Source organism: Anas platyrhynchos, chromosome 21, assembly GCF_047663525.1.
Source record: "Anas platyrhynchos isolate ZD024472 breed Pekin duck chromosome 21, IASCAAS_PekinDuck_T2T, whole genome shotgun sequence".
NCBI lineage: Eukaryota > Metazoa > Chordata > Aves > Anseriformes > Anatidae > Anas > Anas platyrhynchos.
The window spans coordinates 4,158,576-4,174,572 of NC_092607.1; the positions used below are offsets into that span (position 1 = coordinate 4,158,576).

The following is a 15,997-nucleotide window of genomic DNA, read 5'->3' on the forward strand; positions in this document are numbered from 1 at the left end:
GAGGCTGGGCTGTAGCAGCTTATTTGAATGGATCTGCTGGTTCTACTTTTCACACACGCCCAAGATTCCCCTTCTCTGGCATAGCAGGAAAAACACTTCCAGGCAATGTATCCAGGAAGAAGTTGCCTGAATCCCACCCAGGAAGACCCTGAAAACATACAAAACCCTGGCCAACAACAGGGTGCCAGGGAGCAGGATGGCACTGTGTGTGGTTCAAGGCTATGGCACATGTGAGGCGAAGGCAGAATAACAGTGGCCTGACTCCTGTGTTCATTTGGCAGGTTTTTTTTACAGAAGCAAGCTCTGAAAATTCCTGCTATTTATTCATCTGTCATCCACTAAGCTGACAGCTTGCATCAACTGCAGTAATTCATTCTCTTCATTTTCTTAGTTTTCAATGTAAGAGCAGCAAAACAAAGGGCTGCCTATTTTCCTTGGACAAGTTGACAGTGTGTTGCCATAGAGGAAAGCCCTATTTCTCTCTCCTGTCTTGCTGAAACATTAAAAGAGGTACGATGTGCCACAGCCTGATAGCATTATTTCGGCATAAGGCAAGAATCACGTGGCTTTGATAGAAAAAAACAAACAAACAACTACTTCCAGTTCAGGCCCCTCACTCAGAATTTGAAGCCAATTTTTTGCTAGGCTGTCCAGTCACAGCCTTACCAGGCTAATGAGAATTACATAAATGCTAGCAAGGACTGTGTGACCCTTGCTGTATCTATGGGCAAATGATTTATCCTCATCAGGCACCTTCTAGGAATGTTTCAACAAAGCTTTATACCCTGGCAGCACCTTCTGCTCTGCACAGCACTGAAAACTGCAGACAGCATAATAAACCAGTCCCCCGTTGCCAAAACAAGGTAATAATTGATTTCCTTGTCCAACCTGCCTCTCTGGTGAGGAGAGATGACATTTCTTCTCCCTCACAATTGTCCCCCACACTGAGGCAGCCATACTTTAGCTGCTTCAGTATGCTGGGCACCCCCAAAATGCCTGAACTTGGCTAAGGAAGGATTTATGCCAGAGAAATGTCTTGCTATGTTTAGTATTTCCTAACAAGAGTATTGCTTTAGTACTGAACAGGGTGACAATCCTACCGCTTTCTCTGTTACAGCTTCTTTCACCTGGCCCCACTACAGAATATGATCAGAAATGGTTTCAGCCCTGTACAATTTTAGCTTATTTTGTGTTGCACAGGTCAGTGTTATGCCACATGATGGTGCTAATGCATATGGTAATCTTTTCAGGTCTAGAACTGAAGCAGCTTCTGTGCTTTTTTTTTTTTTAATCTATTTTTTTCTCAAGAATATCATTCACTGTGTCTTTTTCAAGCCTAGCACTTGGTGATGTACAACCCTTAAATACCACTTTGTGAACGCTCAAGCCTGACTTTCATTTACAATCCAAAACCAAGGAGTAGGATGGCTAATGAACAGAGATGGATGACTTCTGTTCTTGGAACACAGAATTTTGTAAGGGACATTCACTTCTTTTGAATCTTTCCTTATCCATCACTTTAATTACTGAAATGCTCAGCTAAAATTGAAACACCTTGGTTTGTCTTTGATTTGAAAAAAAGTTTAGTTTGTTTCACTTGTCAAGCATGAGTCAAAAGGGAAGACTGAAAAAAAACAAACAGATAATTCTCAGTAAGCAAACCCCCAGATTGTAAGGAGACAGGTGGCAGGAAAGCAGGCACCTCCTGTAATGTGTGGAGGAACACAGCACAATTAAGCAGTGAAGGAATCAGAAGTTCTCACTGAACTCATCAGGCACAGAAAAAGTTATCCCATTTTATTCAGCACAGAAACAAACCCTTCATTTTTCAAGTGAAGTGAAAGTCCGCAGAAGCCTACCGAGGGATCCCAGAACTTTTTCCTCCAAACTCCTCCAAGCAGTACTCTTGACTCCAAGGTGCCCACAGCACAAACCCATCCTACTCACTGTAGGTGACTCATTCACATCATTTCTACTGATTGCAAATTAAAACAACTTTTCTTCAGCACTATACAGCTGTTTCTCAGCTGGTGACAGAATTTTGCTTGCATGACTTTGTTTGGATTTCACTATATATTCAAAAGGATTTTCACTTTGTATAAGGAAGGCATAGCCAGACCGTAATAATCTGCCATAATGCAGACAAGGAGGAATTTTTCCTCTTGGTCTTTCATGTAGAAACTCACATAGTTTCATCCTGCAATGTGTCTGCACTTGAGCAGACCTCCTGCTCTGCCTCTGTGTGCAGAACAGAGCTTCCTCAAGAACAGAGACTGTTTTTAAAACCTCTGCATTGCATCATAGCTAATTGCTACCTGCCCCATAGGATCTATGCTAATTTAGCTTAATAAAATTATTAAATAGCAAATTTCTGGAGAAGCAGCAGTAATGTCCTCATTATTAGATTTACTAAAACTGCCAAAAGCCATCATTGTTACTGTGTATTTAGAAAAAAATTCCTTAACAGAATGAAGATGTCAAAGGGACATACTAAAAGTATGCTTCCAATAAACCATCTAAGGCCCATTTCTTTGGGGTCAATAATGAAAGTTTCTTGGCCAGAAAAACAAGTTTGTAGAGCAGATGCAAATGATTAGAAAGAAAGATGCTAAATAAAATAAGCAGCTACATACCTCCAGGTCATTAAAGAACAGATGTGTATCTGCAAGGTTGAAGATCATTTCTTCCATCATAAGACCTATCCGCACAGACGTTGTAGTGTCCTGTTGAGGGAGAATCATTTTTTTTCCCATTCATTTCAATTTCTTTTTTGGGGGTGGGAGATCTTAGACACAGGATCTACACATTCCTTTTTCTGAATATATGGTCATTAAAGTCATTTAATTTCCCAAGTGTATCTTAGCATGATTTTCCCATCCTTTTTTTTTTTTTTTCTCTCTACTAATCAGTTTCTGTTCTCTGAAGGATGGATATAGCTCACCTTATGCATTTCAGCCTGTACATCCAGATGAGTTTAACAAGAACATTTAAACACCTGAGAAGTGTTTCGGTATAAGAAACACTTCTGTATAAGAATTGCTTCAGTAGGTTGGACAAAGAAGTAATTTCCAATAGCATCAGTACACAGCAGCTAGGGTACACAGCAGCTAGGGGACAGTTATAAACAACAGAGCCCACAGAGGGTGATTCTCTCCAGACCCTGTCCTTTGAATCAGCCATAAGAGGCCAGCATTATTCTTTACACATGAAAGTAGACTTTTAACATCAAGCAGCAATACGATGAGCAGAATCTGAAAACAGAGCCCACAAGTTCAAACATAAATTATCTCTCTTTCTCTAAAGCATGCAATCTGCATCTCGGTATGCTTGGGTTAGGTCTTTACTGCCATGCTAACTTGGGTGATGAGCACAGAGCAGGACAGAAAGACAGACGTGTTGTTCCCACATCAGAGCCCACTGTGTGGCACAGTGTCTACTGGCCTTGGTAGCGTAAGTGCACATGGAGATGCAAGAGCAGCCACACTGGTGCAAAGCTCTTCCATCTCTGCTGAAGCTCTCTGTTTATTTAACAGTACCAGCAGAGTTAAAACAATCCCATCCTCCCATGCAAACCCAATTACAGCAGGATAAAATGCTTGTCAAAGTCTGACTATTCTTGCTCAGGACAGGACATGCTCTGCAGTGGCATAAAGCTTACTTGCAGAGCCAGAGATGTCATACTGGCAGTTACACCCAAGTAACTACACCTATTTATAAAATGAAGACAAAACAAGATTGCTTATTACAATGTTGGATCAGTCCATATGCCATTTGAAATGGTGTTAGAAATGGTGACATGCACTTAATTCTCCTGCCTGCATGGACTGACTGTTTCACAGTTTGCTTGTTCTGCAGTTTTCTTGTATCAGCAGTTCCTCCAGGTCTGGGTCCAACTTGGCCCTAACTTGACCCCAGACAGGGTCCCAAACCACTTCCTTAAAGGGAACAGCAAGAAAACAATGCAGAAGCTCTGGCTGCCTACAGAATTTTAAAAACATACTTTTTCATGAATAAAAGAACATGAAAACACACATGCCAGCAGTTCTAAAACAGCTCCTGTACATATTAAGCACCTGTGAAGTTTCTACCATCCTGCTCCTGCTCCTACCAAAATCAGTGACAGAACAAGTACATTCCTGTGCAGCTCTAATGCAGGATGTCCCAAGCAATATGGACCTCCTGTGTGTTTAGTTGATTTACTTTAGAAAATGATTTTTCTCCCTGTTCTTTGCTACCCAGCTAAGACACCACAACTGCCCGTGAGAGGGCCACCACTTCACTTCCCTGCTAAGTCACAAACACAAGCTTCAATCAGACCAAAGCAGCCAGGCTGACTGTTTGGCCAGGGAAGCCGCTCGCAGACAAACCCGTGTAGAATTGACTATTACTGGCTGACTGCATGTGTGCAGCAAAGCCACTTGGTCCCTCGTGCTGCCCCTGTGGGTAGGGGGACAGTGGCCACTGGGCTCTTACAGCTCTTGGCGTACTCCTTCAAAGCTGCTTCTTGGGCACGGTGTGCAGCGCCGGGGATCTGATGCTCTGAAATACAACCAAGGGACATGCTGCACCCAGCCTGGTGCACTACAGTATTAAATAAACCGCAGCCACTTTTCCACGTCTCCCCTCCTCAAACAACTGACCTTGTTCCTAAACTCACAACAAAAGCACAGACATGTTCTGAGGCAAACTAGGTCTCTAGCAGAAAGTTTTATTATTCATTCAGAATATATTCTTCTTCAAAAATGCAAGTAAAAATGATTTACAGTTAATTTGAAAAACAAGCTCAAAAACATTCTGCCCATTCAAACTAAACAACAACAGAACTTGAAAAAAGAGCACTCCCACAACAGGCTTTTATTTGTAATTCATCTTCATTAGGACAGGGATCTCTCATCTTTACATTCATGTGGGTGGTTTTCCTCCGCTAACGTTACAAGCCATGCTAAAATGTCAGATTTATATGTAGTCTTTGCACTAATTTTCTGCAGATTTCTGTGGAGTCATGTTATTGTATGACAGGACAGTAATGAATTAGCTGAGGAACTCTAACAGGGAGCATAATGTTTGGAGGATGAGTACATTTCAATCAACCTTTGCGGCAGATGCTGTTGACATGGATGGTGTATTACACACTAACCTAATTATTACGCATTCTTGGTGTAGTTCTCTTTAATTAGAGCAGAATGGCTGTGGTTTCAGCCATGTGTGTGACTCACGAGCACTGTGCCCATCTGAAGAAAAGCTCAGTCACTGATGTTTAAACATGCTTATTGCTGTCCCTGAAAGAAGGGCACTTTCTCCTCTGGGCCAAAAGTAAACTCCACCAGGCTTGCCTTGAACATGTCTACCTTTAAGCCCCAAATCTGCTCCCCTGATGAGGGGCAGGGACACAGGTGCAATTAGGGCATCTGACTGTGGCCCCATGTGAACAGCACTGAATCAAATTTTACTACCCAGGTGTAGTTACACGAGGGAACTGTTTTGAAGAAAATATGCTGCTAGGAAGAAATGATTTTGTAAAATAGTTTTTAATGAAGCAATTTATTTTTATACATTTCAAGGATCATTAGCCTTTAAACCTCTTTTAGGAAGTCTCATTTGTTGGTATCTGTCATTTATTCTCTAAGTTTTGTCTTTAGTTTTATTGGTATTAATCACTAACAGGGACTAAGGAACATTTCCACAGTGTATGGAGTTACCTTCTCTTAAACTAAACAATATGGAAATTAAACTGTAGATGAGAGGAAAAAAAACCCAAAAACTCTTTCTCTTGAGATATAGAATATGATGGAATGAAAATAAAACAGAAAAATGCACTTTACCACCCAGAGGGGAAGTCGTTTGGGGAAATGATCTGGCATCAGTGCTTTCACAGTATGGATATTTCCTCTGCAACAAGGCACGCTTCCAAGTCTTAAGCTGATAAAGTTAAAAGGCAAATCAGTGCTCCCAGTATGATGTAGGTGTCTAGAGGCACGAGGCCAGGGTTCCACTAGCAATTATTTATTTGCATTACTGTTGCACTGATCTAGAAGCACTAGTCCCAGACTTGAACCCCACTGTGCTAGTTCTACCCACACAGGAAAAACACAGTCCCTACCCACAGCTTGCAATTCAAGTATGAATAAACAGGAGAATCAGACTGATGGGCAAGCACAAAAATGACACAGGTATATCAATGTGTCGTCAGAATTCTCTGTATACGGTATAAAGAATTGGAAAGAGAATTATGATTTCTTTTTTCCTGAAGATGTTAATGGAGAACTCTTCCTAAGTGTAGATAGAAGTCCTGAAGGACTAAAGCATAAGGCTGTGCTGCAGGCGATGCCCTAGTAGACTGCTAACACCTACGTTAGAGCAGTCTGAGTTTAGCAGAGCAATGGGAAGTTGCTGTATCCATAATGATGACTCCTGCCAAAATGTATTACCATACGAAAAGTGCACCCTGGAGCCCTAGGAACCAGCTTCCTCAATAGCAGATCTAGCCAATGTTTTCTGATGCATGTGAAGCCCAAGAACGAAAGGGCTGTGGTCAGCTTGAAATCGTATCTCCTCCAGGAACCACTTTTTTTTTTTTTTTACAGTGAAAACAGATTCACCTAAAACCTCGACCCTGAGCGTTTGTTCAGTAACATTAGAAGCGCGAGGTCCTACCCCTCTGCTAATCTACAAGTCATGCTTTCACAGACAAGGACAATGAGAGGCAGGGATAGAAAACAGGCAACAAACTCCTATAAATAAAACCTCCAGCACCACAGTGCGTTTCTGTGTGCCTCACCTCTGCAGGGCATATTGTTGGAGCTTTCTTCAGGGTTGATGTTAAACAGCCCCAAAAATTACACGACAGACCAGGCACCCCAACAGAGCTCAGCTCATGACCGATCAACACAGCCTTAATGGGCTTCTTCCCGTCAGCTGGATGGGATAAGCATCACAGCAGTGGTGCTCGTTTTGAAGTACTCATTCCCAAAGAGCTTGATACTCCCACTAACTGCCACACCTTCACTTCCACATTTACCCAGTAGTAGTGTTTCACAGCTGCCCATTTCTGCTCAGCGTACATACTAAGAGAACTGAGAGGTAAAAAGCCCCCACTCCTCTTCACTTCTTTACAAAGTATTAAAACATAAAAAGAGGAAAATAAGCTTTTTTTTTTTTTTTTTTTTTTTTTTTTTTAGAAAAAACAAACAAACAAACAAACCACATTTGGATCAAGTGTGTTGAACCTAAAGTGTATTCCTGGACATGTCTCCCTATTGTGTCTGTCACAGGACCTGTGACTTCTAGCTAAGGAGGACTGATGTGCTGTTGCCTACTGCCGACAATGCTGTGAATGAGATAATTTTCAGTAGAAGTGAGGCACTGCCAGCTCCCAGATCTGTAACTGCTTGCTGCGGGGCAGCTTTACTGCCCTTTCAATGGATAGCTCAGCTCTACTAGAGGAAAACACAGAAAAGAGAAGCCTCTGAAACACTCTTCAGGGGAAGGCAAAAGTGTCCATTCACCAAGGGGAATGTTTTCTTTCTGATCCCAAAAGCATGAGCTGACACATTTGCTCTGAATATTGCTTTTGTGCTGGCTAGTTGCATGCACTGCTCCTCTTTGAACTCATTCTGTAGATGTGAATTGTTACATTTTAAAATCACAATTTTAATTCACTTATGTCCTACAAGCTAAAAACACCCTTCCTAAAATTAATTCTGTTTCCGTTTCATTTTTCTCACTATGAATAATAGGATGACAGAAGGTGGCTAGGAACTTGATGAGCAGCCTTCAGTCTGGCCTTGCTCAAAAGACCGGCTCACCTATGCCTGTGTTGCTGTATCTTCACTATTAAAGGTAGCATTACCTACAAAAAAGCCCATGCTGCATGCAGCCACACTTCAAACTGCACTGTCAGCATCCTCCCAAATGGCCTTCTCACCACTGCTCCTGGAACACTGAGCTGGATTTTTCATAAACTGCTTATACTTGCCCTAAAGAATGCATTAAAAAGACGTGTTTGTTAACACCTGCAGTTACTACTAATCCCCTTGGCTGGATGTCCACAGCCAGCTCGCCCCTCTTGTATAGCGTAATTTTGAAAGGAAGCAAGAAGCAGACTTATCTCTGGCAATCTCTCAAGTGCAAGTCACTCTCAACCCCAGTCCTGGCTCCAAATGAGCCAGTTCCAATCCTCTGCCTTACAGGTACCCTGTTCAGACATGCAGGCCATTAGCAAAGGGGCAAAGCTGCCTCCTTTGAGACAGGTAACAAATCCGCTTGTTGTCTGACTCCGCGTCTATTTAGCAATGTGCCAATTAACCCAACATTCAAAATGTTAGGACAAAGTCATTTGGAGAGTGAATCTTGGACTCAGACCTTCCTACCTCCCCACTTAAATAAATAAATAAATAAATAAATAAATAAATAAATAAATAAATAAATAAATAAATAAATAAAGCAAGCCCTTCTACTTAAAACCAATCACTGTCTTTAAATCCCTGTCAAATACCTGTTTATACCATGAGCAAATAATTACTTTTCTACAAGGAAGAAAGTATTAATTAAGGTTATTCATCAGACTCCTATTCTGTAGGGTTTATCTGCCACAGGTGTCAGCCAGAGGTGAGAGACGGATTAGTATACAATCAAGGGCTTTCTAAGTTAAATCTCTTCCTTGTGGTTAGCTGTTAATAATGAAGTTGTCACCAAGAGAAAGAATTTAATAGTTTTAATTGGGTTTAATTACTTGGAAACTCCTGAAAAATGGACCGGTTTGGTTGTAGTATAAAAATAATAAAAAAAGCAAAGACACAAACGCCTGGGCCACATGTTTGAACAAAGAGAGCCTGTGAGAATAATCATTCTTTGGTTGTAACATTTTATACCTTGATCTGAATTTGCGACATTAACCAGGCTTTCCCATAAAAACAGAAAATTAACCTCGTGCATCAGTTCTAGTTCCAGTAAGTGAAGGGGGGCAGCTGCTGCGCCTGGCCCCACGGCCGTGCTGCCTGCCTAGTGTGGGTCTGCCCATGTCCCTTTCTGTCCTCCTGTGTCCCCATCTGTCCCTGTGGTGTCCCTGTGTCCCCCCATCATCCTCTTTGAGGGTGAAAACACATTTAGCTCTTTTACTAGATTAGAGCTTAGCTTTGTTTATCTTTTTTTAATAGAAGCAGGTAACTTCTAGACCCAGCTTCTCAGAGCTTTTCAGCTGAGAGAGTGGCTATTTGTGAGACCACTGGCTTTAAGTACCCAAGTAGTTCAGGAGCTCAAACTCATTTTTTGAAGTGACTTTGTTTCTTTTGACAAAGAATTGTCCTTTTTCAAATAGCATCACCCAGTTTTCTCATTTCCAGGCTCTAAACTTTTTGGCCCCCAAAATGAAGACATACAGTTTTACCTAAACATTGACCTAGCCAGGTTTGTTAGACAATCTACTGAATTTAAATGATGTCTCTACAGTCATTGGCAGTGTGACCTCATGGCGAGTCCAAGCCAGACAGAAAGCAAGTATCATTTAATCCTTTTCTTCAGATAACTTTCAATATTCACCATTGCTGTGATTTGGGAGGTACTTCCACAGTACTGCTTACTATTTACTGAAGGATTCTAACTCACTGGCATGGTTCTGTTCAGAAGTGGTTGGGGACTACACCTTGGAAATTACTACAATAAGCAAATGGATGTGTCAGTAATTAAATCCTCACATTCGAGAAGCACACAGAGGTTGAAAGGGTTTTCCTCCCTCCTCAAATGAGCTATGCTTAGGGAAAAGCAGGAGTAACTAATTTATACAGCACCTGAACCCACGGGTGGATTCCAGGCCTGTGGGAATACAGTACCTAAATACATTTTAAAAGCTGGGCCATAATGCTCGAGAACAAATGGAAGTTTTTTTTAGGAATCGTACTGGATCTGGCTGGGATGGAGTTAACCTTCCCCACAGCAGCTGCTAAGGAGGGGGTGAGAGGGGCTGTATGGTACTGAGCTGCCTGTCACTGTTAAACCACAACAGTAACATGAACGGTTCACGACCAAAAGTCTACAAATAATTTCTTTTTACCATACAGGGCATAAATGTCAGAAAAGGTGTGGATTTAAACCAAATACATGTTTTAACCCCCTTGCCCTTCTCACAGGAAAATCACCATATTTCTATGTAAGCCCTTGATAGCTCTGTGAAAAATACAAAACTCCTGGAAAGCTTGGTGGAAATATCGTGGTGTGTAAACCTCAGCACAAATGCGCATTTGTAACATGCAACTTCCTAATGCGAGTTACGTTCCTTTATTTTTTGATACTATTTTTCCCTTAAAAATCAAGTCATAATTCAGCGACATGGGAAAGCAGGTTCCCTTTACTCATGCTCGTTAGACAATCCAGCATTGTTCCCGACATGTATTTTATGTCAGATATAATCCTTTAATACTTCCAAATGCCACACATGCACTTTGCTTAGAAAGCCCTCGGTTCACCTAAGCTGCAGTACAAGAGGTTACATCTACATGAGCTCAGAGCATCTCCCATGCCCAGCATTGAAGCTGTTGTGGGTCTGGTTTTGCTGTTTCTGCTGCCGCTCGAGCCAGGACAGATGATAAACACAGATGTTTGCTCCCGAAATACACATTTGAAATAATCAAATAGCTGGAATTATTTACTCCCTTCTCTCCAATAATGAACTAATAATTGATATAGCAGCATGTCTAAAGTAACAGACTTTTTTATTACCTGCAGTGATTGAATGCTTTTTTAATTTAACTTAAAAAGGCATTAAATACAAGGTTTAGCCTCCAGTGGGTAAAAAAATCTCCAACTTCCTCAGAAAATCCTTTCCAAATTGTATTCATCTTGACTTAATCCATGATCTACTGAGTGAATTAGGCTCTGTTTGTTTTGAAAATCTATTTTATGGAGTTCCAAGGACTGTGTTTTCCTTAGGAAGGGCTCATTCTGCTTTTCTGACCAGGATGCCTGCTAGCAGCCCTCCACATAGGCCTCTGCAGGTTTTTAACATCCCAAGGTGCCCCACACATATGACTAACAAAATGTAAATAAACACAGCTGAGCCTGTAAGAAATTGGAAGGTTTTCTCATTAAAGAAATAAAATAAACAGATGTCCTTAAGCACTTTGGCTCATGTTTGTCAAAGGAATGGAAAACTCTCAGATGTTTGAACAGCAATAGTGATAGCCACATCTCAAGCGAGGGAAGACGAAAAAAAGCAACAGCATGGCACTTTGAATTAACTAATGGTTCTCAAGGGAGGGTGCTTTTGATTTGAACCTTAGCAACTTCTACAGATAGTTTTTAACAGCCGAGCAATAAAATGGGGTTTTATTCTTCCTCAGTTTGTAAAGTAGTTAAGGACAGTTTTGGCCATTAGAAGCATGAATCACCATCAGATTTGATTAAATCCCTATGGTGTTTCAATCAGGTCCTGGCTTTAGGGTCCTGTGAGGGAACAACGCAAGGGAAAGCACAAGCTACTCAAAGCATTCAATGAAAGCAGGGAAAAAAAGAAAAAAATCAACTCTGTGCTTTTAAAAGGACCCCAAGTAGGGCCACGCAAGAACTTTTTAAGGACTTTATTTTTTACATTTTAATTGGTAATGATAATTCACTTAAAGGAAAGCTTTTTGTAAGAACATGTAACTGCCAGTGGAACTTCTGAGGGATCTTAGATCTACATCAACATTTCTGGTGAGAACAAGACAGCCCAGTTCAGACAACCAACAGAAGCTCTGACGTTCATCCAAAATGGCAGAAAATTGTTTTCAGGTCCTCTCCTCAGCTGGGCCAAGCAGTGATTTTAGTTACTTTGTCCAGAAGGTCTTAAGGCCCCACTACTGCTGGAGGATGCTCTCCTACTCCCAAGCACACCTGTGGCACTGCAAGTCCCTCATAACATCAGTGCGTGCCCCGTGTCCACCACACTGGTACCTGGCTGCTTACAACTTGGAGAAATCTAATGTTGCCACTTCTGAAATGTAAAATAAAATGCATCTTACAGGGAATTTTATGAATCTTAACTCCCAAGTATCAGCAGACATCAAAGTGCTGATAAAGATCCAACACAATTCAGGTATTTAGACTGTCCTCTGGATTTGTTCCATTTAGTTCCAGGATTTCAGAGTAACTCATGCATGGAATGATTAATTTTAATTCTAGATTTTAGTTCAATTGCATTTCATTTTTGACACTAAAATCCCGTGGACGTGTTTTACTAAGGAGTATCTCAACACAGAACAAAAAACTCACATTCTGGACAAAATCATGAGAAAAGGAATTAGCCTCACACATACCCTTCATCTAGGGAAAACAATGCACTTGGTGCACCCTTTCTTCTTGATACTAGTCCTCTGAAAAGTAAGAGAATGAATCTGCAACATAATACTTACATTTCTATGAAAGAGATGCAGAAATACTTAATGCTTTAACAGATTATGGAACAAGCTTGCAAATATCTCAAGTCAAGGAAAGAGGAATAGACTCATGTGTTCTGTTTTTTTGGCACAGAAATGCTCATAATCTCTTTTTATTGTGTCTGAACTAATACTACTAAAAGAGTCTTTCTGTGTTGTGCCTTGCTGCCTCAAATGGCTGAGGCCCCTTGACATGTACTCAATTCACGTGAAATCCCAACAGCACTGTAATAGATTTTGATCCATTTTTCCCATTGTATTTCATTAGTGATTTGTCAGGCAGATCTCGGCAGACACAGTGAAGGCTGCAGCCACCTTCCTGCTGAATGGGAGCTCTATTATACATGTCTGAAGGGATTGAAAGGGCTTGGTGATCAGCACATTAAGCTATAATGATGGCTTATGTCTGGTGTGGTCTCTAAGCACTTGGTAAATATTCTGTACCCATGCAGTGATCAGAAGCCTGCAGAACAGGTTTCTAAAAACTCCTGAACATAATATCCAGAGTTAATTGGCTATAGAACTTTTTTTTTTTTCCCCTCTTTTCTTTCTCAGGTAGTCTCCTCCTAAGAAATGAGGGGGTGGAGAGATTTCCTCAGGTTTGACAGCTTTGCTGCCCCAGCCATTTAGACCGTGACTCCGTGTGTTTGTGCAGGTATGCATCCATTCAACCACGGGCAAGAAAGCAAAAGGAGATGTGAATCCGTAGGCCACTCTGGCTGCCACTGTAAAGGCTGTACTGCAGGGACCATATGGGAAAGACATTAAGACCCCATGTCTGGTGACTAATACACGGGACAGTGCGCAGAGTTTGACAGAGGGGATTAGAGGAGCAACACAGACTGGGCCATTCATTCGTATTTCAAGCTTGAGTAATTTCTGTGCTTTAACTTCTATTAATGCTGTGAGTAAAGTATTTTCCAAACACCTGAGACCAACTGCTCATGCACTGAGGAACCCATATCTATGGCAAGGATCACACAGGTTTCCCTCAGATGAGTTTTATACCAGACATACAGAGAATTTTCACATGAAATCAGGTCAGAATGCATGCATTGGAGCACTAATCATTAATGTCCAAGAGTCATGTAATGACTCTAACTGGTAATACTTTTTTGAATTCTTCCCCACACCTTTTTCTTCTTTTTTTTTTTTACACCTTTTTCTTCCTTTTTCTTTTTTCTATCCAAAGTCAGATTGTTTTGGACAGCTCCCTGCTGCCACCACCACCAAGAAAAGAACAATATGCATAAGCACTGTGATTTTGTAGCTAAACTACACAGGAGTTTAGTCCCCAGTCTCTGAAGCTAGGTTGATATTCCTCCTTCCCGTTCCCTCCTATCCCAGGAAAAGTCACCCCAGAAAAAGGTGTTATTTTTCAGCTTAAGTGGCTTCATAGTCCAGTTTTCTGGGTGGCTGCACAGCAGCTCTACCAGCACAACCAACAGGACAATACTGGGACAGGAATGTTGCTCAGGGAACGGTGAATATCGTACAAAATGGCACACTTTCTGGAGGAAGACAGAACCAAGACCTTCATGTGTGAGATTTAATTCAGGGCACGTGCATGTCTAATCACCGGCATGTAAATCTTTTATGATCAATTATATATAAACATAATAATTTTAGGCCCTGATACTTAATTTACTTTGAGATTAACGCTTCCTATGTTTTTCACAAAGTAAGAGACTCTGAAATACTATTAACCTTTGGCTCACTGCTTCGTTTATATTTGATAGTTCAACTCACTTTTCTGAATTGTGTTACTATTTAATGGTTCCCAGGACAGCCTGCCTGAGTGTGCTCTATTTCCCTCTTGGTTTATGGTCTGTTCCAAAGCCCACTGAAGCCTCTGGTTGTCTTTGGATCAAGCTGTTAGCCTATAATACTTTTATAACACAACCATTACCTTATAGAAAAGCTCTGAGGAATTTAAAACTGATGAAGCAAATGAAGAACTAAAAAAAAATCCTTCTACTGAAGGTTCTCAAAGAGCCTGTTGTAGCTTAACAGAAAAGGTGATTCATTCACTAAAAACAAAACACAAAATCCCTGCTCATACCACTCTTTACATTTGTATAAAGGAAACAGTCAACGGAAGTTTGTCATTTTCTAGCTTTAGAGTCCTTTCAGAGCAGACAATCCCCTGAGTTTCCATTTTTCTGTGCTCTTCTCTCCGTAGACTGCTGCTCACAAGTGCCCTGCCTTGGCCTAACTTTGCTCTCAGAGCTGATGAGAACAGTTCAGCTGCTGGAGAAGGCTTTGGATAAATCCTCTCTGGCTAACTCCCTGCCATCGCTTCATCCCCACGATGATTTCTGCTACAGAAATGGCAGCTTTTGCCTCCATGGCAGCCCATCAGCAATAGCTCGCAGTCACTGTGATGGCAGGGCTCCTCACCTCAGCAAGTCTGTCACAGCTCTTGGCCCATCACCATATGTCCCCCATGTAGCAGATCCTGACCCCATGTCCCCTGAACTTGGACAGGAGGCAGCAGATGAAGGGAACTGCTTCGGAGCTTTTATGCTGGGCCAAAATATCCCCCCACACAGTTAAGGGAATTCTCCATATGCCATTTGCAGCCCCTACTCAATCCTAAGTATGACCACATCGCAGGTCTACACCAGCTCAGTTTATATTTCCTGATCCTGCCTAGCTCTTTCTATTTTTTGCAGGCAGTAGGTTTGAGCTTACACATGTATACCTCAGACTGCCTTATTCATTCCGTTCCCTGGGAAAAGTAACCACTTCAATTACCTTGTGCAACATGGGTCTGAATAAATCCCTGCTTGGAAACACATGCTTGGTTTTCAGAGGGTGCTGCTGGAAGTGTTAGCAGCATTCCAAATGCTGCAGTAGACTTCCACACCACAAACACCATTTTATATCCTTTACAACTGTGCACATCTAACAGCAAACAATAAATCTATCTTACTAATTACACATTCAGCTTGTTATAAGTGTCGTAAAACAAGTACAGCTGCTAAAGCCATGAAATGATGTCAAATCATATTTCTGCTTTCTAGAGAGAAGCAGGGTTGTTTTCCAGTCTCCTGATGAAGTTGACTGTTCAAAGCCATGTGTGGAAACAGCTGCCAACTAGGTCATCCACTTTAATTAGGTAATGATATTGTCTTTTTTCCTACCCGTTTAAAAGTGTTTGACATTGTGTAATTCAAAGTGACTTAAGTGTTTATCATAAAAAGCTGCCTTAGGAAGAAATTGAAGCACGTGGTACTAAATCCAAGACCCAGCATTTTCTCCTTAGCAGCCAAGTTGTGTCTGTTCAGCCACAGAGAGTTGCCTAAAATACAACTGCCAGTGTTTCAAAGGGGGTATCTGATGCACGGGTAGCTGAAGATCTGATTCCTAAAACTCTCAAAAATGTATTCCACCGCAGCTATATGGGAATAAGAGCCAGTAGTCTTTGTGGCAACCTAGACTGACTAACACAAAACTTCTCCTAAAAAACAAACAAACAAACAAACCAGCAACAACAACAAAAAAAGTTGTCTGAGATTCAAAAGAAAACAGCATTCTAACAAAAAATTAAAAAATGTTACCTCATTCAGGCCAGAGTTACTGCTCTC

General features: G+C 41.3%; 1 protein-coding gene across 5 annotated transcripts in view; it reads right to left on the reverse strand.

The window, feature by feature from the left end:
• Nucleotides 1–15,997, reverse strand: part of EYA2 (EYA transcriptional coactivator and phosphatase 2) — a 99,522-nt gene that overhangs the window by 13,151 nt on the left and 70,374 nt on the right. For 4 of the 5 annotated variants that reach the window (XM_072026630.1, XM_072026629.1, XM_027442840.3 and 1 more), the window contains one exon: nt 2,634–2,723. The exons of the other annotated variant lie outside the window; for it this stretch is intronic. In XM_072026630.1, the coding sequence (XP_071882731.1) occupies nt 2,634–2,723 (90 nt within the window). The remainder of the gene's footprint in view (nt 1–2,633; nt 2,724–15,997) is intronic. 5 annotated transcript variants of the gene reach the window in all.